General features: G+C 40.8%; 2 protein-coding genes across 2 annotated transcripts; one reads left to right on the top strand and one right to left on the bottom strand.

Moving 5' to 3' along the window:
* Nucleotides 1-1,355: 1,355 nt before the first annotated feature.
* On the bottom strand, nt 1,356-9,068 carry PIGA (phosphatidylinositol glycan anchor biosynthesis class A). The gene is made up of 5 exons (XM_056856509.1): nt 8,315-9,068; nt 5,521-5,653; nt 4,107-4,239; nt 2,356-2,562; nt 1,356-1,612 (listed from the first exon to the last, which is right to left on the bottom strand). Exons 1-5 carry the CDS (start codon nt 9,066-9,068, stop codon nt 1,358-1,360), a joined length of 1,482 nt encoding a protein of 493 aa, XP_056712487.1. The 3' UTR covers nt 1,356-1,357.
* A 3,743-nt stretch (nt 9,069-12,811) lies between these two features.
* On the top strand, nt 12,812-20,524 carry TMEM18 (transmembrane protein 18). Its single transcript, XM_056856733.1, has 5 exons — nt 12,812-12,859; nt 17,131-17,251; nt 19,093-19,147; nt 20,188-20,281; nt 20,368-20,524. Exons 1-5 carry the CDS (start codon nt 12,812-12,814, stop codon nt 20,461-20,463), a joined length of 414 nt encoding a protein of 137 aa, XP_056712711.1. The 3' UTR covers nt 20,464-20,524.
* The last annotated feature ends 5,402 nt before the right edge of the window (nt 20,525-25,926 follow it).

The following is a 25,926-nucleotide window of genomic DNA, read 5'->3' on the forward strand; positions in this document are numbered from 1 at the left end:
ATATTCATAGCAAAAATAAGGTGAAATGATACTTGGTCAACATTCTTTAAAAATGGCCTTCAATTAAAAAAAATACAGAATGGTAAAGTCACTAATATTTTTTTTCCCAACAGAACATTAATTGCACATTTAACTTGTATTTTCGTAATAGTATGGCACAGGAGCTTCATATTAATGAAGTTTAATATTTATGTGCAATATGAGATGTCTTCTAAATAAAGAGAAGTATTTTTTTTCCTAGTAGAGAAAACCAACCAAAATCCTTGACTTATTTACAGAGTGCAAAGTTGCCATTCTATCATTCCATATGATTGAATGAGCTATGTAAACAAGTGTATGTAAGATCCTGACTATATGCTTTGGGAGTAGCCAATGGGTTGCAGTCCTTGAACTAGCCAGCAGTAACTGATGCTAAGTGCATTTTCCATGGAGAATGGCTTGTGGTCATGATCTATGCTGCCTGTAAAATTACCGTTATGGGCCATATTCTAGAGAACCACTTGCCCTTCACTGCCCTATTTTACTGGAGGGAACCAATCCATCCACACTTCTCATGTATAAACATGTGTTAAGTGCTGTCAAGTTGCTTCAGACTTATGGTGATGTTCTGAATTAATAACTTCCAAAATGTGCTATCGTTAACAGCCTTGCTCAGGTCTTGAAAACGTCCCTGATTAAGTCAATCTATCTCATGTTGGGTCTTCCTCTTTTCTTGCTGTCTTTTCATGTTTCCTATATAAACACAGGAAAGCACAAAAATGCCCCAGAGTGCACATTTTCATATAGCTTGAATACAGGAGAGGTGTGAATATAGAGAGGATCGTAGAAACTGTTGGAGACATGTATCTTATTTTCATAGCTGACCGAGGAGGCCGTCTTTTGTACATTCCCCTCATCATGTTTTTAAAAGTATGAACTGCAAATCAAGCCTAATACGGACTCAACTCTAATACCATTGTGCTTTTACTACTGTACTTCTTTCCAAAACTGAAAGGAGACAAATTAAAATACTGCAAGGGAAAACTAATAAAGAATGCCATCTGTTCACCTAGTTTCCCCTTACTTCTGCTCATGTCTTATTAACGATCACCATTGTTATGATGTCCATTTATACAAAATAATCCCGGGGTGGGGAGTAGGGAGTGAACAGATACGATTGCAGATCTTAGCAAGCAGGTATATCCATTTCAGACAATGCTAATTTGAGGTAGCAGATCTTACCAAATTTCTTCTCAACAAATAATAAATGTTGTCCAATAATTTATAAATGTGAAAATGTCTGTGAAAATGATTCTACCAGCCAACACTAAAACATTCTTGGAGAAAGAAGTCCTGACTTTCAATTTTCTGCATGCTTTTAAGAGTTTGAATTTAAAGTTCCTCTTTTTTTGCGGAACTTCTGTTGAGTCCATGCCCCACAAGGGCCCGTGGCATCTATTGCAGCATCAATAAGGTAATCTGGTGTCAGCCACCTCAGGAATATCAGGAAAAGGAAGCTTAGTACGGAAAGAAGAGCAAAAATGGAACCAGTCACAGGGCCACAATGAGAGATGAGTCTGTCAAGCCGTTTTCCCATAGGCAATACTATTTCACCTGCCACTCGGTCGTACACCTAAGAAAGAAAAACATACATATACACATCAGATGCCTCCTCAGCACTTAAACTGTATTACCTGACAAGACAGGATAACATTCTATGCTGATTTGATTATAATAACTTAACCCCTTATAGGTATCCACATGAGTCTTTAGGGCTTAATGGAGGCCTCAACACAATTCTGCAAGGATAATTCCTTGTCCCTCAAAATGTGTCCTTCAGGGAAATTCCCCATCCTACAGGGCACAGTGCCATGTGTGTGAATCCAGCCTAAGATATTCAGTTAAAGAATACCCACTTTAAGAAAATACACAAGGAAACGAGATATGAAAAAGATTCTAAGTGAAGAAATTTTAATGATTGCCTCAAAGTTATTCAGTGACATAATTAATTGGAGAAACATATTTGGTATATCATGCAACAAGTCATCACTTAAAATGCACAATGTATTTACAGTCCCTGCACACCTCATCTCACTTAATATACTCACCTGGTCTGTGGAATTCACTAAAAATGAAGGCCTAGAACAGGGGTATCGAACTCAGTTGTTACGAGAGCTGGATGTGACATAAATGTCACTTGGTCGGGCCGGGCCATGCCTCGCCAGCTCAGATCGGGACGGGGGGCGGGGGCTGCATCAACTGGCTTGTGGGCCGGATAAGAGCTTTCAAGGGGCCGGATCCAGCCAGTGGGCCTTATGTTTGACACCCTTGGTCTAGAACTAATAAATGAATTTCAGGGTATGAAAATTTACCTACCTTTTCAGTTCTCTCTGCAACATTTCTCCAAGTATAAAAAGTTTTAACTTGGTTATGTATGATTTCTGGAGATGGCAATGATCCTGACTTCAGCTGGGTTATAGCCTTTTCCAATCCATTACACAAAGACTTCACTGAAGGGTCACACAAAATTATAAGATTGTCTGGTAGCACCTCAGGAATCCCACCAACTCTTGTGCTCACCACCTGGGACAACAGAAAAAAAATGTTTTTTACAAAGGTTGGATAATTAATCCTGGGTAATTGATACAACTGCACGAAATTACTGATATAGTTATTCATTTCACGTAAAGGACCTGAACCCTTTGTTACGAGGCAGGAAAGGCTACCTTAACAGCCAAATTTACTTCCGATTTAAAAGTAAAGATAAGCAGCAGTGACATAATTATACAAGGTTTCTGGGTACTTACATCACAATAATCCTGTAATATGTGCTCTCTTACTAACAGCACCGATCACAGCAAACCTAGTATGTATTAATTAGTTTCCTTTTTTTCCATTCTACCTTTCCCCTGTAGCTTTAAAAAAATGACTAATGTTTTTTCACATTTCTGACCCTTTCCATCAGCTTGCCATTAAGATGTTTGTGCTGTTTTAATAGAATATGATTGCCAGTCTCTCTACCAAGCACAGCATAGTCCACCAGCCATGGATAGTAGTTACCAGGACTATAACAGGACCCAGCCTAGATCTGCAAATACAGAGTATGGATATCACCTAATAGAACATAATACATGGCTGGGGGATGCATTGGCCTTAGTGTGTTAACCCTTTGGCCCAGATGAAAAACATCAGGATGAAACCAAGCAAACAAGAACAACAATGAAATGAAGCAGGAGACAAAGAAGAGGAAGTTAGGCATGACAAAGATGGACGGGGGGAAGCTGCATATAGGAATATTGTGAGCCATTCTGAGTCCGATTTGTTGGGAAAGTGGGATAAAAGTCAAATAAGCAAACGAACAAACAAATCTCCAGCATACATTCAAGGAGACCCTTGCGTCCAATGGCTACCAATTTAATTATAGGCTTGCTTCCTATTTGCCGTCTGCCAGTTTTTTAAGGCACTTAGGTAGAAATATAGGATATTTTGTCACGGCGGCTACAAAATAATTCTGTTGGTTGTCAGAAGCCTTTGGGAGTGAAGAGAAGGGGCTGCCTAAGTCTACACAGTCCCAAATCCCTTCTAGATTTGTAAGTCATCCTCTTATATGCTCCCCACACCCTCTTAAGAAAGACTGCTATAATTCCTACTGTTCACAATTAACCTTTGTAATCATTTCAGAACCTCACATTTATTATGTCTGTCTAGTTTTAGAAAGTGATCCTTTATATTACAAACTAAAATTCATGCAAATTGCCATGGCTGTAAAATGCCTATAGTAGCCAGGGCATTTTCTTCAAAAAAGAAGCTAATGTTTAGACTGTATAAATGTATCTTTCCAAGTAACTGCCAGAGACAACAAAAATAATCAAAAATCACAATAATCTATATTTCCTGAATAAGAAGTCAACTACTGAAAACTCCTAGATAATTAATACAGAGAACTGGGAAGTAATAGGCTTCCATAGCCTTTTCACACAAATCACATCTCTGTTTCTGGAGAATTTGTAGCATCTTCGTAAAATGCTTTTAAGTTCTCAGATGATGTGTTCGAATTTTAATTTTTGTATTGCACCATTACAAAATGATCCAACCACTTTTCAGAAAAACGTTACACTTGTTTTTACCTGTAAACCACAACTGGCAGCTTCCACAATTGCCATGCAAAAAGCTTCCGTGAGAGAGGTGTTGAGAAAAATGTGTCCCTGGACTAAGACGTTTCTGACATCCTGATGTTCTAAAGCTCCCAAGAGACGAACCCTGCATGCAATTTAAAAAGCATCTTGTTAAAAAGGTAATCTTTAAAAAAGGCTTCTTAACACGATCCAAGCCAAAGTCAAACATGCATACATTTCACAGATTTCAGTGGAACAGATTTAAGCATGCTTTTTATGAAAAACCCCGATTAATTTTAAGTGCATTTAGCAGAAGCCACTGAATATCAGAACAAGCTGTCCACAGATTTTCTTCCCTCTGAGGTTTTCAAGGAAAAGCTAGGTAAGTACATATCATTTATAGTCAGCCAGCATCAGTGAAGAGAGTTGGACTAGTTGTCCCACAAGCTCTTACCCCAGCTATAAAGAACTAAGAGATGGTTTACAAAATTATATTCATCACTTATGACTGCAGCGTTCAATCAGATGAATCTATGAGACTTCTTGGCTCAATTACCACCGATAGAAGTCTCATCTCAAACATAATCCTTTCCAATTGGCACTACTGCATTTCATAGTGGGTGAAATTCAGCCAACAGTATTCCTCTTCCAATTTCAATGGAAGAGAGATATGTTTAACTGCCTTACTGAAATCAAAGGACATTAAAAGTGCAATGCTATGCAGCTACTTGTTTACATCCATTGATTTTAAGGACCAAAACAGGATTGCACTGTAAAAGTGTTTAATTTTGGCTGGATTGTGCTTAAATATTGCACACTTAGAATCATAGAGTTGGAAGGGACCACCAGGGTCATCTAGTCCAACCCCCTGCACAATGCAAGGAATTCCAAACTACCTCCTCCCACTCCCACACACCCAGTAACCCCTACTCCATGCCCAGAAGCACAGAAAAATGAACACAGATGCATGAGTGAACCAGTATTCCACAACTACTTCACCAAAACTCCATATTAGGGTTTTGCTGGCATTTTCAGCCACACACTATCACATTCTAAGCAATGAAAATATGTCTTCACACGGTTTATACCAATGATATTTACGCTGTTTACAATAGGCCCTTGTGTAAATGGAAGTTTCAGCAGAAAAGGAAGCATCTAGCACACAGTGAGCTTGTTCATAGGATCCACACCAAGATAATCTCAAACACTTTTAACACTATACTTGACACTTTAAAAGCTGATTCAAGATTCCTAAAACTGAGAATATTGTTTTTAGCGTTTGGCTGCATTATGACAATTATATGCAAAAGACACGATCTATCACATGTATCTCAATCTCATAGTCCTCCCCAACTCCAACTTTCCACTCTTCCTTTGCCACTTCCAATTAATCCAGCAATATCAAAATGTACACACGGGGACATACCTGTCGTGAAGCTGGTACCTTTCTCGTACTTCTTCCAACACAATTCTCTTCGGTCCTTCTCCCCCAACTATGAAGTGTAAATTTGGATACTTCTGACAAAGCTCAGGAATTATACCACTAAGCAAGTCTATACCTGGGGGATAATTTTAAAACAAGTTCGTTGTTTTAGTAAAATTATCAGTCATCTTCCCAATAATATAAGAGAGAGAATAAACAGGAAATGGTGGCTTTTAATAAGTATATTTCTTGACATTTTAAAATTTCAAAACCATAAATAAAGCAGAGAATTATTATTAGTAAATGCTAGATTCCAGATTTATCATTCATGTTTGCTGAAATCTAGAATTTTACCATTTTTTAAAGACACAGTCCCCAAAGGACATATTACCAACACGGGAGCTCAGCTTTGCTCCATTACTAATATCTATTGCACCAGAACTCCGAACAGTGCAATCCTAAACAGATTAACTTTTCTAAATCAACTGAAGTCGATGGGTTTAATAAGAAGACTGAAATCCTACTTGGGACTGTCTGTTCAATAGCTGTGGGTCAAGAACCCCAAAGCCTTCATAATGGTATGGCTTGCTCATGGCCACAGCAAGCATAGAAATAGCTTTAAACAGACCAGTATTGGAAGAAGATAGATAGATAGATAGATAGATAGATAGATAGATAGATAGATAGATAGATAGATAGATAGATAGATAAATTTATTTGCGGCACTTAGCCAGTCAAAACATGATAAAACGGAAAGCATGGACTAACAGATTCTTACAATCAAAGAGTTACAGTCGGAGTCTTAAAACATTTTAAAAACATTTTAAAAAAAGAATCACAGCTGGGACACATCTGTCAATTGCGCTGTTCTAAGGCGACGGATTTTCATTGCTGCTAAAAAAATTTTCGCAACCTGAAGAGTGGTTGAAGGATTACCCCCTTGTAGGAGCATCTCAAACCTTTCACCTGCCCTGTCAGGTCTCAATCTCGATAAGAGGGGCTCAATAAACTTCGAATGGGGTAATGTATAGAAATTGCAGTTCAGGAAGGCATGCTCAACAGTTTCGAAGTCCCTTGATTTGCAGGGGCAGAATCTCTCTTCTCAGGGCATCTTCTTATATTTCCCCTCAAGCAAAGCAGATGGTAAGGCTGCACATCTGGCCAGGGTAAAGGCCCTTCTATAATTATTTATCTCTAAATAGTGGAGATAGGCTGCTGGTGCTAGGATGTATTTAGTATGGAGTGGTGCAGTGAATAGAGGCACCCTTGCTAGATCAGTTTGTCTCTCGATGTCTTCGATCCTTTGGGATATAATTAACTTAGCTTGTTCCCACCCTAACAGAAGTAAAGCTGGGGGTGTAAAACCCAAGTTGTTTAATTTGACATCTATGGCTATCACCCATCTGGATCTAAAGGAGTCACATAGGAGCAGTGGGAGAAGACCATTAGGGTTGAAGTTAATTTTCAGCCAGAGAGAGATCAAGGACAGGACAATCCTTGCCTCCACCTTCATCATGCCAGTTTCTAAACGTATCAGGGCATTTGGAACACATCTTAGCAATTGCAGGGCAGCTCTAAGGAACTTAGATTGCACACGTTCAATGGGAGTAAGACAAGAGGGTGAAGAATTGAGTTGTGTTCCATATAGCATTTGTGCTGATATCGCCTGATAAAGTTTGAGTGCTGCTAGAATGTAATGTGCCCCTTTGATCCGGAGGAAATTTATTATCAAACGACTGACCTTTCCCCCAAATTGGCTACATTGGGCCAACTTAGATCCAGATGCCTGGATTTTCGTTCTGAGATATTTATATTGGGTGACCTGTTCCAGCCTGTGTATTGGAAGAATGCTAATAACAAACCTACGAAAGTCAAATGGTTTGAACCGCTGCTGCCATCAAGCACTTACCAATCCTTGTTTATTTGGAAGGTAAGGATTATAGCCTTCCAGTACAAAACAGAGGATTATAAACAGTGCAGCATCACCAGAACTATAAGGAAAGTAAAAGCAAAGGCTCCCAAAGAGAAGTTTGGTCTAGCTGGAAAAGGTGCTAGACATGGATTCACAACTATTACAGGAATCTCTGCACACACAGGTCCTAAATGGAGTTACGAGTTCTTATACATACACAAGGTCAAGGTTGCAGGTATCATTTTCTACAGGTCTTTCCTGTCTACACCCCTAGTTCGTTCTTGATGCTCTAGGCGGGTGCCTGCCTACCAAAAGCATTCATTAAATAAGTCTCGCATAGAAGTATCAGCTCAATCAGGCACATTGCTGGTGGAACACCCTCACCCTTGAGGCTTGCCGGGAGCCTACCTTACGAGTTTTTTAGACACCTGGCCAAAATGTTTCTTTTCAACCAGGCTTTTAGTTAGAGGTTTCCCTTTTCCAACTCTTTCTGGTCTGCGTCTGGTCTGTTTTATGGATAGTTTTATACTGTTTTTTTTATCTCCAATGACTTCTCTGATTTCATCTTGATAACCTACTGTGATTGTAAGCTGCCTTGAGCAGGACTCTGGAAAGGTGGCATGAAAATATCCTAAATAAACAAAAAACCCATGCAGTCCATCCATGTTGCTTGCAAGCCCCAGGGACCTGCATCTGAACCAGGCCCTGCACTTGTATGTAAAGTGGGACACCTACTAGGATTTAATCACCACTCCGTCCTGCTGTAAAGGTTAAGGGCATTTCAATATGCAAATACATCTCCCCTCCACCCAAAAAATCTTATCAACACTATTAATTGTGCAAAACAGGCATTTAAAAAGAACTCAGAAGTTGGAAAAAAATTACCTTTTCTATACACAAGTCTGCTAACAACAACAATAGTTATTGTGCTGCTGTCCCACCTAGATGGGTCTGGAGTGAAGTCAGTGGGGTCAACTGCATTAGGGATGACAGAAACTATTTCAGGATTCAGTGCTGCTCTCAACACAGTGTTCTCTTTGCTAGTGTAAGAAACGCAGATGATGTGGTTTGTGTCACACAGAGACACAGTCAAGAGTTTATTTGTAAGCACTGAACTGACATCAGCAAATCCGAAAAGGGAATGGTCTGTAAAAACTGTTCGTAGTTGCATCGTTTTGGCATGAAAGAGTGCGTCATGAGCCATAGCTGAAAACGAACTATGCGCATGGACAATGGTGACCCTCTCCCGTACGAATATATACCTGAGCAGAGGCATACTATGGAAGAGAGTTGTTGCTGTAGATTGGTTGTACATGACTCTTAATGGCAAATAATACACTTTTAGTCCATTGGTCAGGTAACGAACGCCTTGGCGGTCTTCATAAGCATGAGTGATAATGATAACTTTGTGTCCTCTTTCTATAAGACATTGTGATAGTTGATAAATGTGGCTTTCCACTCCTCCCATGTTTGGATAAAAAAAGTCAGACACCATGCATATACTGTGAGCTCGACCTGTGCGTGCTGGAAGTTTGTGACAGTTCAAAGTTGAAGATGAAGTGGTAGAGAGGCACTGTTTGTGATTCCCTCCTCTTCTAAAAGCCATATTAAGTGAGCTGTCAGCACACCTCGTACCCATTCACTATGAAGAATCGACCTCATTCAGAACCTAGAACAAAGGAAACACATGTCACTCAGCCAGTCTGAACAAAAACTTGGCCACAGATATTAGCATTTTAGTTCCTCCAAAACATTTCAGTTCCTCTTGAAACTATCAGTAAAGCACAGGTGCCCTTTATCTGCCTTGCTTTTTTGCTATATCTTTAGAGCTGCTGGCCATTACGATACTCCAGTTCGAGACTATAAAAGGAATTTAGGAACTATCAAGTTAGCTTGTATACTGAAATCACTGTTATCTATTTAACAGAGATTGATTGTTCTAGTAGGGCCTTGGAACATATAATCAGAACTTATAGCATTGTTGCTAGACACAAATTCAATATTGAGAAAACCGAGACCTTGTTTTTTTAATATTAAAGCATCAGAATTATTGATCTAACATATTATAGAGCTTAATTTTATGATTTTGTGACTATTACACATTTTGTGTAACATTTTATAATTCAGATTTTATAATAAAGAATTTTATTATTTTTTTGTAAAAAAATTAATGCTTTTATTATATTTATATAGGGTACAGAAGGAAAAAGGGAAAAATTCACTTCTGTCTGTAATAGGCGGTGTTTTCTTTGGTCGGTATTATCCATTCAAAAAACAAATATTATACTTATTATAGTTAGTTCGATATACTAGCTTTCATCGTAGTCTTATTCAATTAAAAGATTATTAAAAAATTGAATAAACAAATCGAGTATATTCTTAAACATGAAAGACAGCCGCTAACATAAAAAGAGTAACACAATAAATATACCGTGGCTATCATTTCTCTAAAAATTACTCATTGTATAAGTAAGTCAGGTATAATCTTAGATATGAAGAACATCTACTCATCTGCTCATATGAAAAGGAATAAAGCTAAGTCTAAATATTTAGAGACAAATAAGTATGCCATGGTAGCCATTTCTCATAGAATTGCTCTGCAGATTGTTTGTCAACTAGATTCATCAGATAGAATATGTAAACATGGTCAAAATGACCTGACATCTTTTCTTTCCATTCGTCAACTTCTGGTAAGGTCTTTTTTCTCCATCTCCTCGTGAGCACCACTCTCGCTGCTGTCGTAGCATATTTAAACAAGTCTTTGAATCTCGCTGGTAAATCTGATGGTGTTATACTTAGCAAAAAAGCTTTTGGATCCAGACTAAGTTTTAAATTGAGCATTGTCCGTGTTTCACCACGAATCTTTTTCCAATACACCTGTAACTTCGGACATGTCCACCAAACGTGAAAGAAAGAACCGTCTGTCTCCCGGCATTTCCAACATGCCCCCTCTTTGAGATTTGTTTTTTAAAAGGCAAATTAGCTCCAACCACTTCCCTCCTTGCATTTGCAGTATGAACAAACAGAATCAAAGTACAAGGTTTAACAATAGCTGGGAGAAGCTCGGTATAGCTCATTACACAGATCTATTTAAGGACAACGAGGTTATCCCTTTTGAAAAGGTAAGCTAAGGTGGTGGGAATCATGTATCAATCTTCAGTTATTTAAAAAAGGTAAAGGTCCCCTGCGCAAGCACCGGCTCATTCCTGACCCATGGGGTGACGTCACATCCCAACATTTCCTAGGCAGACCTTGTTTACGAGGTGGTTTGCCAGTGCCTTCCCCAGTCCTCTTCCCTTTATTCCCAGCAAGCTGAGTACTCATTTTACCGACCTGGGAAGGATGGGTCAACCTTGAGCCGGCTACCTGCAACCAACTTCCGTCGGGATCGAACTCAGGTCGTGAGCAGAGCTTTGGACTGCGGTACTGCAGCTTAACACTCTGCGCCACGGAGTGCATTGCCTCTCTTGAGATGCACTTTTTCCCCCACCCCTATTCTCAAAACTCAACAATAAGCCGCCATGCAGAGTTTGGAGAATTCAGATGGGGGGAAATGGGCATCTAGAGAGCGGCAAATCCAATGCAAAACCTTCCAGGAATAAATGGCCTTTTGTGTGGTTACAAGATAAGCTGGCGTTCTTTTTATCTTTATTTGAGGTTGGGGGGGGGGGAGAGAGAAAACCCCTTTTCTTCTTACCCGCACTCTTCTCCCAGATCCCTCCAGGTCTCTCATGAGATCCTCGCGAGAAGGGGAGGCGGCTTCTCTCCGTAGAGATAAAAGGACCGAAGCGACGCGCCCATCCAGTCTTCCGGCTGGAGATCCCTTCTTCTCTGTTGGGAAGGTGGCAACTTGAACGTGCAGGGCGGCCAATGGGCGGCTGTCCTGAAACCACAGAAGCCTTGCCACGTTTTAAAGGCGGGAGACCACGGTCTGCGTGGCGGATCAAGCTGTGGAGCCTTTCAGGTGCCACGGGGCTCTGTGCATGGTTTTGCTGCAACAGAGTAACGTGGCTGCCCTTCCGGAAAAGCTATTCCCCCTCCCTGCAATATAATAATAATTATTTTTTACTGGGGGGGGGGGGGAAGTACGTTAAAGAAACAAAATGCGTGTATTCCAAACTCCAAACGCGGTGTTGCATTGGTTTAGGCTGTGGTTTTGCATTGGATTTGCCACTCTCTAGATGCACGTTTTCCCCATCCATATTCTCAAAACTCTGCATGGGGGTAGAAAAGGGCCAGAGTCCAGTAGCACCTTCAAGACTCACAAAAATATTTTCTGGCAGGGTATGAGCTCCTACCCTACCAGAAAATATTTTTGTGAGTCTTTAAGGTGCTACTGGACTCTGGCCCTTTTCTACTACTGCAGGCAGACTAACACGGCGACCCACTGGGAATTATCTGCAGGGGGGCTTATTGTTGAGTTTGGAGAATATGGATGGGGGGGGAGAGAGAAGTGCATCTAAAGAGTGGCAAATCCGAGGCAAAACCTCCCATGCATAAATGGCATTTCTGGGACTGTCACAAACCACCAGTCCCCTTGCTGTCCTAACCTGGAATGTGTGTGTTAAGTGCCGTCAAGTCGCTTCCGACTCATTGGATTTGCCACTCTCGAGATGCACTTTCCCCCCCATCCCTATTCTCAAAACTCAACAATAAGCCCCCCTGTAGAGTTTTGAGAATTCAGATGGGGGAAAATGTGCATCTATAGACTGATAAATCCAATGCAAAACCTTCCAGGAATAAATGGCTTCATGGAAGGTTTTGCATTGGATTTATCAGTCTATAGATGCACTTTCCCCCCATCTGAATTCTCAAAACTCTGCATGGCGGCTTATTGTTGAGTTTTGAGAATAGGGATGGGGGGAAAGTGCATCTCGAGAGTGGCAACTCCAATGCAAAACCTTCCATGAATAAATGGCATGGCGACCCTATGAATGAAAGTCCTCCAAAACGCCCTATCTTTGACAGCCTTGCTCAGATCTTGCAAATTGAAAGCTGTGGCTTCCTTTGAGTCCGTCCATCTCTTGTTGGGTCTTCCTCTTTTCCGGCTGGAATAGGGGTAATAGATAGTACTACACTGCAAGGGAGTTGAAAAGCACACTCTCTATGGGAATCACAAGAGCGGGTGTCGGGCAGCCAGAAGTCACTCTCTCCGCCCTGCCTTCAAGATGTGCGAACGCTGGAGCGATGCGGATATTTGCTCGCTAAATAGGCAACCGATGCGGATAAATGCAAGCATGGGGGTGGGGGATGAAGCTCCAGGAGTCTGTTTCCCCTCCTATGGCGGCCTTCAACTTGCACCCGGAAGAGAGGGAGGGAGGGAGAGCGAGACGCGTTGAACTCTTTGGCTGATTTGGACGCTTCCTCGCGCTTCTTCTGGCCATGGAAGCCCCCGGGCGGGTCCCGGTCGGTGTCGCGAGGATCTTGACGGTAACTCATGCATGCCCTTTTCCTTGCTTGGGGGGAGAGGAATGGCCTTTTGGGAATTGCAGCCAGGGGAGGGGAGGGGAGGGGGTCGTGCGTGCAATTGTTCCAAAAGGCTTGCAAGCCACGTTTTCTGTCCCGGAGGAGGCAACTGCTTGCAGTTGGAAACTGAATCACGGCCCCCTCCCCGCTTTTTGGAGAGAAGAGCACCGGCCCCCCTTGGCTTCGGTGGGGATCAAAGGCTTCCTGGACAAGGGGCCTTGCATGCTCTGCAGAACGAGGCCTTTTCTGTCCGGGCTGCCTTCCCCGGTTGCATTGTCGTCGGTCATAATCTCTTAAAGGTACAGCAGTTTAGTGCAAAAAAACTGACCTTGGACACTCCTCTCTCTCTCTCTCACACACACACACACACACACACAGTTGTCTTGTGCATGGGATCTTCTGCATGCAAAGCAGGGGGTCTGTGTTAGTGAGTTATAGAAATACGTTTTATTACTTTTTTTATTATACTGTTAATGGAATTTTTTAAAAACTGTTAAAACACTTCTTGGGAAGTCTGGTGACGGGTCACTTTTTAAGGTGGGTGGAGGGTCAAAGGGGTATTTTTTGTTTTCCGAATTTTACAATTTTGTAATTATGAATGTATTACTAAGAGCATATGATTGATACTCTTTTGTATTTTTTTTATTATTTCTTATTTTTTATTATTGTATTTGTTTGTTTTGTTTAATGTTATAAAAATAAAAAAAAATTATTAAAAACAAAAAAAACAAAGCAGGTGGTCTGGCATCAAGCTTTGGACTCCTGGCCCGCCTGTTTCACTGGTAGAACATCTGCTTGGCATGCAGGGGGTCCCGGGTTCAGTCCCCGGCATCTCCAGTTAAAGGGACTAGGCAGGTAGGTGATGTGAAAGACCCCTGCCTGCGACCCTGGAGAGCCGCTGCCGGTCTGAGTAGACAATGCTGACTTTGATGGACCAAGGGTCTGATTCAGTAGAAGGCAGCTTCATGTGTTCATGTGTCCCCATAGCTAGGTATATCCTCATCTCCATTTTATCCTAACAATAACCTTGTGGTGTAGGTTACTGGCCCAAGATCACCCAGTAAAAGTTGTGGTGTGGTGGGTATTTAAGCCTAGATTTCAAGCCACTACAAGATGTAAAACCGTTTATTTATGTGTGTAAAGTGCTGTCATGTTTCAGCTGACTTACAGCAACCCAGTAGGGCTTTCAAGCCAAGAGACTAACAGAGGTGGTTTGACATTGCCTTCCTCTGCATAATGACCCTGGTATTCCTTGGTGGTCTCCCATCCAAGTACTAACCAGGGCCCACCCTGCTTAGCTTCTGAGATAGATAGATAGATAGATAGATAGATAGATAGATAGATAGATAGATAGATAATTTATTTGCGGCACTTAACCAGTCAAAACATGATAAAACGGAAAGCATGGACTAATAGATTCTTACAGTCAAAGAGTTACAGTCCGAGTCTTAAAACATTTTTAAAACATTTAAAAAAAAGAATCACAGCTGGGACACATCTGTCAATTGCGCTGTTCTAAGGCGATGGATTTTCATTGCTGCTAAACAAAGTTTCGCAACCTGAAGGATTACCCCCTTGTAGGAGCATCTCAAACCTTTCACCTGCCCTGTCAGGTCTCAATCTCGATAAGAGGGGCTCAATAAACTTCGAACGGGATAATGTATAGAAATTGCAGTTCAGAAGGGCATGCTCAACAGTTTCTAAGTCCCCTGATTTGCAGGGGCAGAATCTCTCTTCCCAAGGTGTCTTCTTATATTTCCCCTCAAGCAAAGCAGATGTAAGGCTGCACATCTGGCCAGGGTAAAGGCCCTTCTATAATTATTTATCTCTAAATAGTGGAGATAGCCTGCTGGTGCTAGGATGTATTTAGTATGGAGGGGTGCAGGGAATAGAGGTGCCCTTGCTAGATCTGTTTGTCTCTCGATGTCTTTGATCCTTTGGGATAGAATTAATTTAGCTTGTTCCCACCCTAACTGAAGTAAAGCTGGGGGTGTAAATCCCAAATTGTTTAATTTGACATCTATGGCTATCACCCATCTGGATCTAAAGGAGTCACATAGGAGCAGTGGGAGAAGACCATTAGGGTTGAAGTTAATTTTCAGCCAGAGAGAGATCGAGGACAGGACAATCCTTTCCTCCACCTTCATCATGCCAGTTTCTAAACGTATCAGAGCATTTTGAACACATCTTGGCAATTGCAGGGCAGCTCTAAGGAACTTAGATTGCACACGTTCAATGGAAGTAAGACAAGAGGGTGTAGCTTCTGAGATCTTATGCGATCAGGCTATCCTGGGCCATCCAAATCAGGGCAAACCCTTTTATTTAGAGACTAACCCAAAATAACACAGTTTACACCTTTTCAAGTTCTCTTAATCAGAGTGGACATTTAAAGGGTGGGGCATGTGTTAGTCCATGATCTTAGGGGCCTAATCTTGTAAGCATCCTATGTAAAATGCTGAGCAGCATATACAGCATCACAGATTTTAAATGGTGCTGATGTCAGGTTGCACGCTGCCAAAATGGAAATTACCTGTTGAAGACATGGAAGACAGCAGTTGATCAGATCTCTCTGTGGCAACAAGAAGGCACAAAGGTCCCTTCCAAGGCTGAGAGCAGAGAGAAAATGTGGTAGTAGTGTTTGCAATGCCGGAGATTAATTTTAGTTTTCTTTCTCATTCACTTGCACAATAGTATCAGACAGGCTTTTGTGGGTGAGTGGGGGAACCATCTGGTGTCTTTTATCTCTATAATGTGAAATTTTCTCTGGTGTAGTTAATGGTCTCCTTTTCCCCTCAAGAATTCTTTTCTTTCCAGGACTGCAAGTGTGTTCATGAATAGAACAATATCCTTCTTTCTGGCTAGGTTACTGTACCCTTAAGAAATGTGTGACAGGCAAGGCTACAACAGGAGAAAATGCTCCCACTAGGATGATGCAGGAGTGTAGCACTGCTATACTGCTATTTATTTTACAGTAATCCTTCTGCTCAGCTTATGCCAGTATGCCACACACCCTTTTCACATGTTACGGTGGGCGCACATGTATCCCATATTTCTATATGTGCACCTGTTGGCAAGAAACAGTGAGCGAACACTTTCGAAATAAAAATGGGTCAGAACATTGATTAATGGGGGGGAGGGGTAATATTCAGTTACAGCTGGATATGCACTGAGTGTAACATACGAATTTCTCCATGTGTTCACTGTAACATGTGAACTGGACTTACAGTCTTTGTGGTTGGTGGGGTCAGGGGAGACAATTCACTTTTTAAATGCCACCCTTTCTCCAATGAGCTCAGGATGGCATATGTGGATTTCCTTCTCACTTTTCCTTACAACAAACCTGTGAATCTCTGTCTCCTTGGAGTAAAGTAGGTGGGAGGAGCAGAACTAGTGGTGAGTCATGTTTCTCTGTGATATTTTACACTATCGTAATTTTATTTATTTACTTGCTTACAGTAGCCTTTGTTTCATCTGGAATGGCTCCCATAGCAGGTTACAATAAAACTGTTAAAACAACTGAAGTTTAGAAATCTAAAACCCAACAGGAAAAGCTCTGTCCAATTATCAGCAACAACAGGACAATCACAATAGCATTAGAATAAACAGAAATAACTGTGTCTAACGGCTGAAGCCACAGTAGAAAACCTTCTCAGTGTTTACTCCTTCCGAAAACAAGACTGGATGCGTACCAAACACGAGCAGGAAGGAATTCAAGAGAACGTTTGTCTCACAGCCAGTGCGAGGTAGTGGCTAAAACCATGAGATGTGATCAATGTAGCATCTAGTTCAAATCTAATCTCAGCCATGAATTGGCTTTAAGAAAATGCTTCTAAACTTCTTCCATCTTGCAGGGTGAGTGTAATGAAAATGAGCCTAGAGTGAAGTCACAGAACAATGAACTGGAATGATAGGATTATACTGTCAGTCTTTGGTGAACTATGTTGCATTCCAGTTAGAACCATTTTAAAGATGGAAATTAACATTCTTGTACATTAGGTTTCTTGATTCGCCCCCACCCCCTGCCAGGTTAAGACACACCCAGATACACACACACAATTGCCTGTTAAACATGTTTTCATACAAATTCTCCAAGCTTTAATCAGGCTCCGGAGGACAGGATGGGGGGAAAATTTTCAAAGGGGTCATGAGCCTGTCAATGAAGCAAAGGGAAGTGGTCCTTTTTTGCAATGACAACAGTTTCCTAATATGTATTTTCTCTTGTGTTTCACTCTTAGGACACAGACTGGTCTGAACCATGGCTCATAGGGCTGGTCTTCTTCCATGCAGCATGCCTATGTCTCACTTACCTTTCATTTCACCACTACCGCCTGCAAATAGGACATTTTCTCTCCCTCAGTGAGTAATGAATGAAGAATTTTTATGACATTTTTATTCTCTGTTAGATTAGGATCCAGACTTACTTAAAAGTGATGAATGTGGCCATTCTTATTCTTGGCCAATCCGTATAGTCTTGCTAAACCATATGCTGGGTATTGTTGCTCATGAGTATTTATTTATTAAAATAGTTGTATCGCACCTTTCTCCCAATGCAAAAGTAGGACTCAAGGCAAATACATACTTAAAAAAATAATTTGCAATCACTTTAAACCACAAGAGGGCTCTCAGATAAACAAAGCCAACCTTTACTTGAAAAAAATGCAACCTCAGTTTTTATGACTGCTAATGTTGATTGTACACAATTCATTATAGTTACAGAACAGTCAATCAGAACAAAACACAAAAGCCGGCCTGACACATGAAAACATCAATAATTTTAAAAAGAAATACTAAATCTCAAGTCATAACTTGGGAAACAAATGAAACCCATAACCATCAGAAGTTTGTATTCTGATTAACATTGAACACAATATAATTAGCCTTATAACACATGGGACTTGCTCATGGTTTACACTTGTAGTACATATATTCAGACTGGGAGGAAGGGTGCGCAGATTATAGGGGGCTGACAACACTAATTCGCATGATTTCATTTAATTTTATGTTAACATTTTATGCACACACGGCACAAACAGCAGAGATACAATGCTTCTAATTTAGCGCAAGCAGACAGCAAGGAGTAATTTTTTTAGCACTTCTGCTTGCTCAAGGACTGCTGCATACTTGGAAATCTTCTATGGGATCCAGCCCCCCGGTCAGGAAAGTTACCTCATTTTGTTGTAAGAGTTTAAAGTTCATGGGTGTAGCATTGCTACACTTCTGTTTGTTTTACTGTAATCTGAATCTCTAGGATTGCAAGTTATGTAGTTTATTATGTAATGTAATAAACAGAAAATTGATACTTTAAGGAGAGGGAGTTCCTAGCGTAAGTCAAATCAGAAAAACTTAAAACGTAGCAAAAGTGAGGTTATTCCTGCTCTGAATAAAAACATCAGGCAAGAGTTTAGTATGCAGTGCAAAACCACTTATTTGTGATTCGTATCTCCATTAGGACTATGTTTTATTTGATGCCGCTTATAATTTTTATTAATTTACTTTATTTATTGTCAGCCTTTCTTGTCAAGACTCATGGTGGTTTACCAAGTTATAAGAACAATGCAGTAAAGACCAGTGTAATAATGCAATGAATGTTGCATTTCAAAATGGATTACACAGTTAAATAACAGGGAAATAAAAATGTTATAAATATATCCAGAAGCCCGGATTTCGCATATTACAGGATCTAATAAACTGGATTTCGCAATTAAAGAAAAATAAAATAAAGACAATATAATAAACACTGTGCAATGCAGGTGGAAGAAAATGAAAACCACCTAAAATTTTCACAGGCAATTAACATTTCTACATTATGATCATCATGAAAAGTGCCTTCCTGCATGCAGAATTTACCAGATCCACATTCCCTTTATGCAAATGTCCTCCTGAACAACAAAACGAAAGAGGACTGGGATCCTTCCTGATCTAGTAAGGCAGGTCGTTCCACCAAGTGGGGCCACAGCAGGCAATACTTGAACACCTTATGATCTATCTAGTTGTTGGTTTTATAACCCACCCTGAATGCCATATTATGGAAGCACATAGATGTTATGCAGGCAAAGCATATGCTTTACCCTACAGCTATGGTCCCTCCAGGTCATGTTCAGGACAGATGGCTTGATTATGGTTTCATATACTGGATACAGCCCAATGTTCAGTATCCTTTAATGGTTTGAAAACTGCAATTGCCTTCTCTGTTGCAGTGATCCTGGTGTTCTGTGCCGAGTACATCAATGAAGCTGCTGCTGCAAACTGGAGGTAACGACAAATGTTTACATTTGCTAACTAAATACTTTCAGCTATTTTCATGCTTTGCTTCCCCCCCCCCCAATCTTTCTCTTCCCATTCTTTTTGTGTGTTGTTATGGGTGCTTTACAGTTTTATTGTTAACAAAAGGAAAAAGCTGGCGCAGCACCGCTGTTTAAAGGGTGTTCCCGGGCTTAAAGGGGTTAGGAACTGCCTACTGTCAGCTCCAACCCCCAGAACGCCCGGGAATGCCTACCGGGATGCCAGCACAAGGACTTGTGCCGGCAGGGGACCGAACTGGCATCCAAGGGCTGTGCTGCTGCGGCTATCCAGGAGGCCCAGCACAAGTGGCACTACGTCAGTGTCCGTGCCAGTTTGCATGACCCAAGTGGCACAGACGCCAGTGTAGGGGTCATGTCGCCTCCTAAGGTGGTCCCTAGCCTCAGGAATGCACTGTAAAATTAAGCACTAGGGTCTAAAGTGGCACAATTTCTTATGGTGCTGAGTACCTATAACTTTAAAATTGCTGCTGTGGTAAAGAAGTGTGTGGCTTGCTTTTAAAGACATTTCTGCGCAGGCTGCATTCTATAACCATATTTTATGGTGTAAGAAAATAACCTTTTAAGATGCAAATTGGCAGTTCCCTAAAATACATGGTAGAGTTGTGGGGACCTGTTCTGTGCACATTTATTACCTTTGCTGGGTTACATTTTCAAGGGTGCATACATCACTTCTACAGGTGACCCACCGCAACCAAGAACATGCCATTTGCATTCCTCTGAAGACCACTGTGAAACAGAGTTTGGCTTTATCTCAACTAAATTTCATCTAAACCCCTCAGTCTAGTGATCTCTGTCTCAATCCCATCTTACCCATCATTTGAACACAGGTGTACAATTTGTATGCACATATTACTGTGTAATGGGTGTATTCCTTACGATTGATAAAACTTTGAAGGATGATAATACAAGATCTCTAGAGAATATGTTACCAGTGTAGCATTGCATACGTTTTGCTGATGAGTTGAGTTTTTTTTTTCTGTTCCTTTGCAGATTGTTCTCAAAGCACCAGTACTTCGATTCAAGAGGAATGTTTATTTCGATAATATTTTCGGTACCCTTGCTGCTAAATGCCATCATAATTGTGGTAAGTGCTAATCTGTCACTTTACAAATGCAGGCACTTGATAGCTTTCGGTCACTTCACATGTCAATGTTTTGCTTTGATTTTCAGATTGCATGGGTTTATAAAACGCTGAATGTAATGACTGAACTAAAGACCTTGCAGCAGAAAAGGAAAGCAAGAAAAGAAAATAAGAAAAGTAAATGAATCAATTTTTCTTCAGGAATTTTCTTCGGAACTGCTATACTGTTGTCATTCACAGTGTGGGGTATTTTTGTGCTGACCTCTCTTACAAGTATACTGTATCCATTAGTTCACTTTTTGTTTGAATGCCAGTCATACCAAATCTGCTGTTGTGGTCCACTATGTAAAATAGCTTCTTCTGAGCAAGTATTGAAGTATTATGTACAATTATATGTACATAAATTCACATTTAAAAACTGAGGTACCAGTTCTGCATCCAGGCTAATCATGGATTTTGTTCAGCAACCATGTCAAAATGTTAAGATGCAAAAAATATCTTTCCTAATCAATATATTGTTGTTTTAGCCATTTTGTTTCCTACTGATTGGATGATCGTTTTAAAGCACGTGGGTACCACTTCACCAAGCGACTATCAGCTGTGCTGATGTTCTGCTCTGAGGCAACTGTGATAACAGTATGATTTGTGAACTGGGCTATGTAAAACAGCCTTGTTCCTGTTTTTCTTTTTCAGTTTGCAGAAGGGAGTTCTGCCGGATGGAAAAGGGGGGGTTGCAATTCTGGCAATTCCCTCCTGTTCTGAGGAATCACTTTCCCCTGCAGTCATGCATTTTGAGGGGGGCCTCAGTAGGGAACAGCAGGAAGAGGAAGGCGAGAAAGTTCCCCTTCAGCTAGCTAAGCCCATGCTAGATAGGATCCTTCAAGCGTCTTTTCTTGGATGGAAAGTACTTGAACTTACTGAGATTTATTTTCTGTATCTGACTGACCTGTAAATTAATATTGTACATTACTTAACATGCAATTGCATATCTTTCTGTTTTGAACAATTAAACTTTTTTTGATAATTGCTCGTTTGAGTTCCTTTTTAAAATATCTCACTAGACTCTTTTAAATGCACTTGATTTAGAAGGGACATATGCATTTAGAGACTAAGAACGTAAAACAAAGGAAAAGGGATGAGAATGTTCTCTAATTAGACTAAAAAACCTACAAAACATTCATGAAATTAATGTCAAGTTGAAATTTGACATGGGTCTTAGAAATGGCTTCTCAAACATATGAGGGAATACAAAGTAGAACACTCAACAATATATTAAAATTATTTCATATTTTCGTTGGTGAGCGAAAAGATGGAAGCCAAAAAGGGAGGGGACTTAAACCATATAATGTTTAATATCAACTTGTGCCTAGTCCATATTTGATAAATTATAATTTGTGAAATTATGATGATAAATTGTACAAATTGAAATGTTCCTTAGTGTCATTAAGAGTATTGCATTTCAAACTAATGGCACTTTTACCTTAACAAAGTAATGATTTCCAAATTTCAGAAGTATATGCATTTTCCTTACTTTTAGAAAGTTATTATTGTGATCCACTATTGTGTTTATAACAGAATTAGATTTATGAAGTGGCAGAACAATAAACCTAGTCTGACACTTCCATGTTGACAAATCTGGATTAATTACATCATAAACGTAGAGGCATATGGCTTGTGTTTTGTTTAAAAAAAATAATTCACATGCGGAGGTGTTGCGGGCTCTAGCCATAGTGCAAACTAAGCATACTTTTGCCTAACAGTTTTCACAGCTGTTGGGCAAATGTGTTTGCAGTGCTATAATGTACCAGAAAAAAAGAGGAAGCTGTTTGTTTTTGATGTAAATGGGTTTGCTCTTGTTAGAGTCCGCCTCTCCCTAAGAATGGCCAATGGGAGCTGGTGGAATATTGGTGAGAGTTGAAGGAAGTTGGGAGTGAGTCTGGCAGAGTGAAGTTGTAGAGAAGAGCAGCTTAATGCTGACTGGAAAAGTCAAATTGTAACAAACCTAAATGCCAGATAGGGATATAATTAAAAGGTTCAGCTGAAAAGCCACTTTGTAACCCCTGTTTAAGGAGAGGAAATTCTTGGGTCACAATGAGGGGGGTTCACAATCCAATTGTTCACTCAGAGGCAGTAAACGTTTTAGACAACATTATGCCATAGCCAAAGAATCCTTCCTAACTACAAAGTTACAAAGCATTCTTCTGAATCCCACTCCTCGGAATACATATACTTACACCCTTTTTTGCATCGTTGTTATATCACGTTATTTCCCATCACTAACATAACATAGCAAAGTAATGCATCCAGTCATCTACCAAAGCCCACTTTCATAGGTAATGGAAACCCACTTTCATAGGTAATGGCCTACTATGCACATTTTTTTCTACAGACTTATGGCCTTGTCTACTGATAAGCAGCTATGCTCAGCTGGCTGGAACTTCTTCTAAGGTTTCTTGTTATTCTACTAACTCCTGGGGTACAAAAGTTCATTCTTTTAGCTAAGCAAGCTAAAAATGGCATCAGTCATGCTTACGGGAACATTTCCCCTTCCCTTAGTTACTCCAATATTATATTCAAACCAGAAATAAAAGTTAACTCCTCGTTTGTTTAATCCTGTGGGCTTGTTGTCTCAGGGAAGGACATGCACACGCACACAAACTAAGATCTTGGCCTATGCATATATATGGATGGGTGGATGCAAATAGATGGTGGCAGCATGTGGATGTTTCAGGCCCTTGGATGTGAAATGGTCATGATTCTCTATATGTTTTAAAAGGGGCAAGATGGGTAGTGAACTGTGACTGCCTGACCTACCAGTAACCCTGAACGTGTGGGACAGAGGGTGTGGAGGGTGGTAGGTACTCTGTGTCTGTGGAGAAAGGTTGTCACAGCTCGATGCAGGCTGCACAACAGTGTAAAGCAGATCAGCATACCTGCAAAACACTTTTGTTCCAGTTTCCCCATAACATTATATATAATTGGCAAGCCGAAGAGAGCAGTTACATCGTACATTGTGAGTGGGGTGGGTGTTCCCTATAGCTCTCTGTAGAATGCAACTGTCACTATACTAGCGGTTCCCAGTTGTGGCTTTCCCTAGAACAGCAGCAACCTTAACTACATGCAGCCCAAAGCAGTGTGTCTCTTCTCTTTCTTGTGGTGTTCCAGTCTTGCTCCCAGTGTTTCATTTCTGTAAATTAGAGTGCAAGATTTTGTGGAAGCCATGATGTGGAAGTTCTGTTCCTTAGGATGAAACTAGATATGATATCATGGAAGAATCTCCCAAGGGTCCCAACCTCTCCCCGCAAAAAAGCAGAGAGGAGACAAATTGGGACAGGAAAGTAGCCCTGGAAGTAATTCTGTCTTTCTCCCTGAGCAGTTTTCCCTGATCTCTCCCTATAGGGGAAAATAGATAACCCTATTAACTATACTCAATCCCTTCTCCTTACAGTTTGCTTGATTTTGCTTTAATTCAAGGTGATTTGATAATGGATGTCCTGCACCATGCCTAATCTACCAGATTAATCTCCAGGAAATTATTTTTAAAAGACTCATCTACTAAATATGGCTTGTTTTTGTGTCTCCTACCAGAAAATGAGGTAGCAATCACTGGTCCCGATCCAGTGATTAATCTGTTCCTGCCCTCCCCCAAAAAAGATGCTGGGGCTTAAGCCTGCCTGAAGTCACATTTTTCATTTACATTTAACCTATTCTCTGATTTTTAAAAGGTTGAAGAAAATTTTCTGTGCAATCCCAGGGATATTTTGTTGTTGTTATTATCACGTTACATAGGAAAGCAGTGCTGAGTTCTGACTATCCCTCATTTCTTACTTTCTCTGTCCAAAATACTGGCTCTGGGATGGTTGGCTGCAACATAATCCCCCTTTGTTTCTTTCCAGTAGGGTGGGTCCTCATTCCTACCCTGACACAAAAGGATGAATAGATTCATAACTGACAGTTTCTCTCTGTGACAGCAGTTAAATAATGCACACATACACAACTGCATTGAAAAACTGTGGCGAATGCAGACAAACTGATGAGGGAGTCAGCTGATATGAGGATGTTACGGGAAGCTCTGGAAGACAAGTAGCAATTCCTGGAAGGGAAGGAAGCCACTTCTGGCGAGGAACGTTCCCAAACCGTGCTACTTGCAAGCAATCCGGAGATTGAGTACAGGGATCTTTAAGCCCCATGAACTAGGAAGGACGGAAGGAAGTGGAGAGGTGAAGCCTGATGAGGCAGGGGAAGGAAAGCTTAAGCTTCAGACAGGAGCAAAGCCATGCAGCAGCTGAAGTCCCACTGAAAAAAGTCTGCAAGTACATCGTTATTATGGCATGAATGCGTGTTATTATTAGTATTCTAAGAGCCAGCGTGGTGTAGCGGTTAAGAGCGGAAGACTCTAATCTGGAGAAATGGGTTTGATTCCCCACTCCTCCACATGAGTGGTGGACTCTAATTTGGTGAACCTTGGGCTAGTCACAGTTCTCTCGGAACTCTCTCAGTCCCACCTACCTCACAAGGTATCTGTTGTGGGGAGAGGAAGGAAAGGTGATTGTAAGCTGGTCTGAGACTCCTTAAAGGTAGATAAAATTGGGGTATGAAAACCAACTCTTCTTCTTCGAAATAGCCCAGACTAGACTGAGTTTGTCAGAATTTGGAAACTAATCAGGGACAAGCATGGACGGTACTCGGATGGGAGACCACCAAGAAAAAACAGGGTTGTTGTGCAGAGGACGGCAATGGCAAACCCCCTCTGCTCATCTTTTACCTTGAAAACCCCATGAGGTCACCATAAGTCAGTTGTGACTTGAGTGCACTCAATTATTATTATATTATCCTAAAACTTATCAATTATCAATAATGGTAAATTGTATATTTTCAGTTATGCAAATGGTTCTTTGTCAATCTCTTGCTCTGAATGTTAACGCCGTTTGGCTCATTAGTTGTAAAAGGTGCCTGCCAACCCTTGAGCCAGATTCACAAGGATTTAGTCCTACCCTATAGCCTCATTGACTCCAGTATGCTGAGAATTCAGCATAACAAGCATAACTTGATTAAGGTGCCAGCTGAATAAATATATTTTCACACCTCTGAAACAGACAGAGGGCAGGAAGGGGGGTACGTATTTGTTTCAAATAGTAAGTAAAAGACAATTGAATTTTCAGTCTGGCAAGTAAATAAAACTGGAAACTTTTTTTCTGTTTTGTTACTAAGTTTGTGTCTGAATGTTTAGTGATCTTTAGATTAAAACAGCAATAAAGGGATGATCAAAGTCTGGTACTGAATTTGCAGTAGTGAGACAGAAATCATCAAGACTTGCCTCAGACTAAGGAACTCAGTTGCTACTCAGGTGAATGGCTCACACATGTTAGACAACTTGGTTCCTTCCCTTCATCTACCGCCTACTCTGCCGTTTGCAATTTTTGCTTAGCTTCTTGTTGGCGCGCACCATACATCAGGAACACAGAGTACATGCAGTCATGCTCAATGGCTGCTATTCCATGTTTGGAATGCTTGTCCTTCACTGCATGCGGACCCTTGAAAATGATGCTGTTTTTGTTTCAGACAGCATTGTGTGGCCAGAGATAAGATTATGGCCATTAACGCATGTCCGATTTGATCTGCTTCATCCCCCCTAATGTAGTGGTTTT

Source organism: Euleptes europaea, chromosome 10, assembly GCF_029931775.1.
Source record: "Euleptes europaea isolate rEulEur1 chromosome 10, rEulEur1.hap1, whole genome shotgun sequence".
Taxonomy (NCBI): Eukaryota; Metazoa; Chordata; class Lepidosauria; order Squamata; family Sphaerodactylidae; genus Euleptes; species Euleptes europaea.

Coding starts and splice junctions, on each gene's coding strand:
- PIGA (XM_056856509.1), bottom strand. CDS start 9,068: ATGGGTACGAGGTGTGCTGACAGCTCACTTAATATGGCTTTTAGAAGA. Junction 4,240..5,520: donor AGGTACCAGCTTCACGACAG/GTATGTCCCCGT, acceptor AATTGCATGCAG/GGTTCGTCTCTTGGGAGCTT. Junction 2,563..4,106: donor CTGCCAGTTGTGGTTTACAG/GTAAAAACAAGT, acceptor CTGTTGTCCCAG/GTGGTGAGCACAAGAGTTGG.
- TMEM18 (XM_056856733.1), top strand. CDS start 12,812: ATGGAAGCCCCCGGGCGGGTCCCGGTCGGTGTCGCGAGGATCTTGACG. Junction 17,252..19,092: donor AGGACATTTTCTCTCCCTCA/GTGAGTAATGAA, acceptor TCTCTGTTGCAG/TGATCCTGGTGTTCTGTGCC. Junction 19,148..20,187: donor GCTGCTGCTGCAAACTGGAG/GTAACGACAAAT, acceptor GTTCCTTTGCAG/ATTGTTCTCAAAGCACCAGT.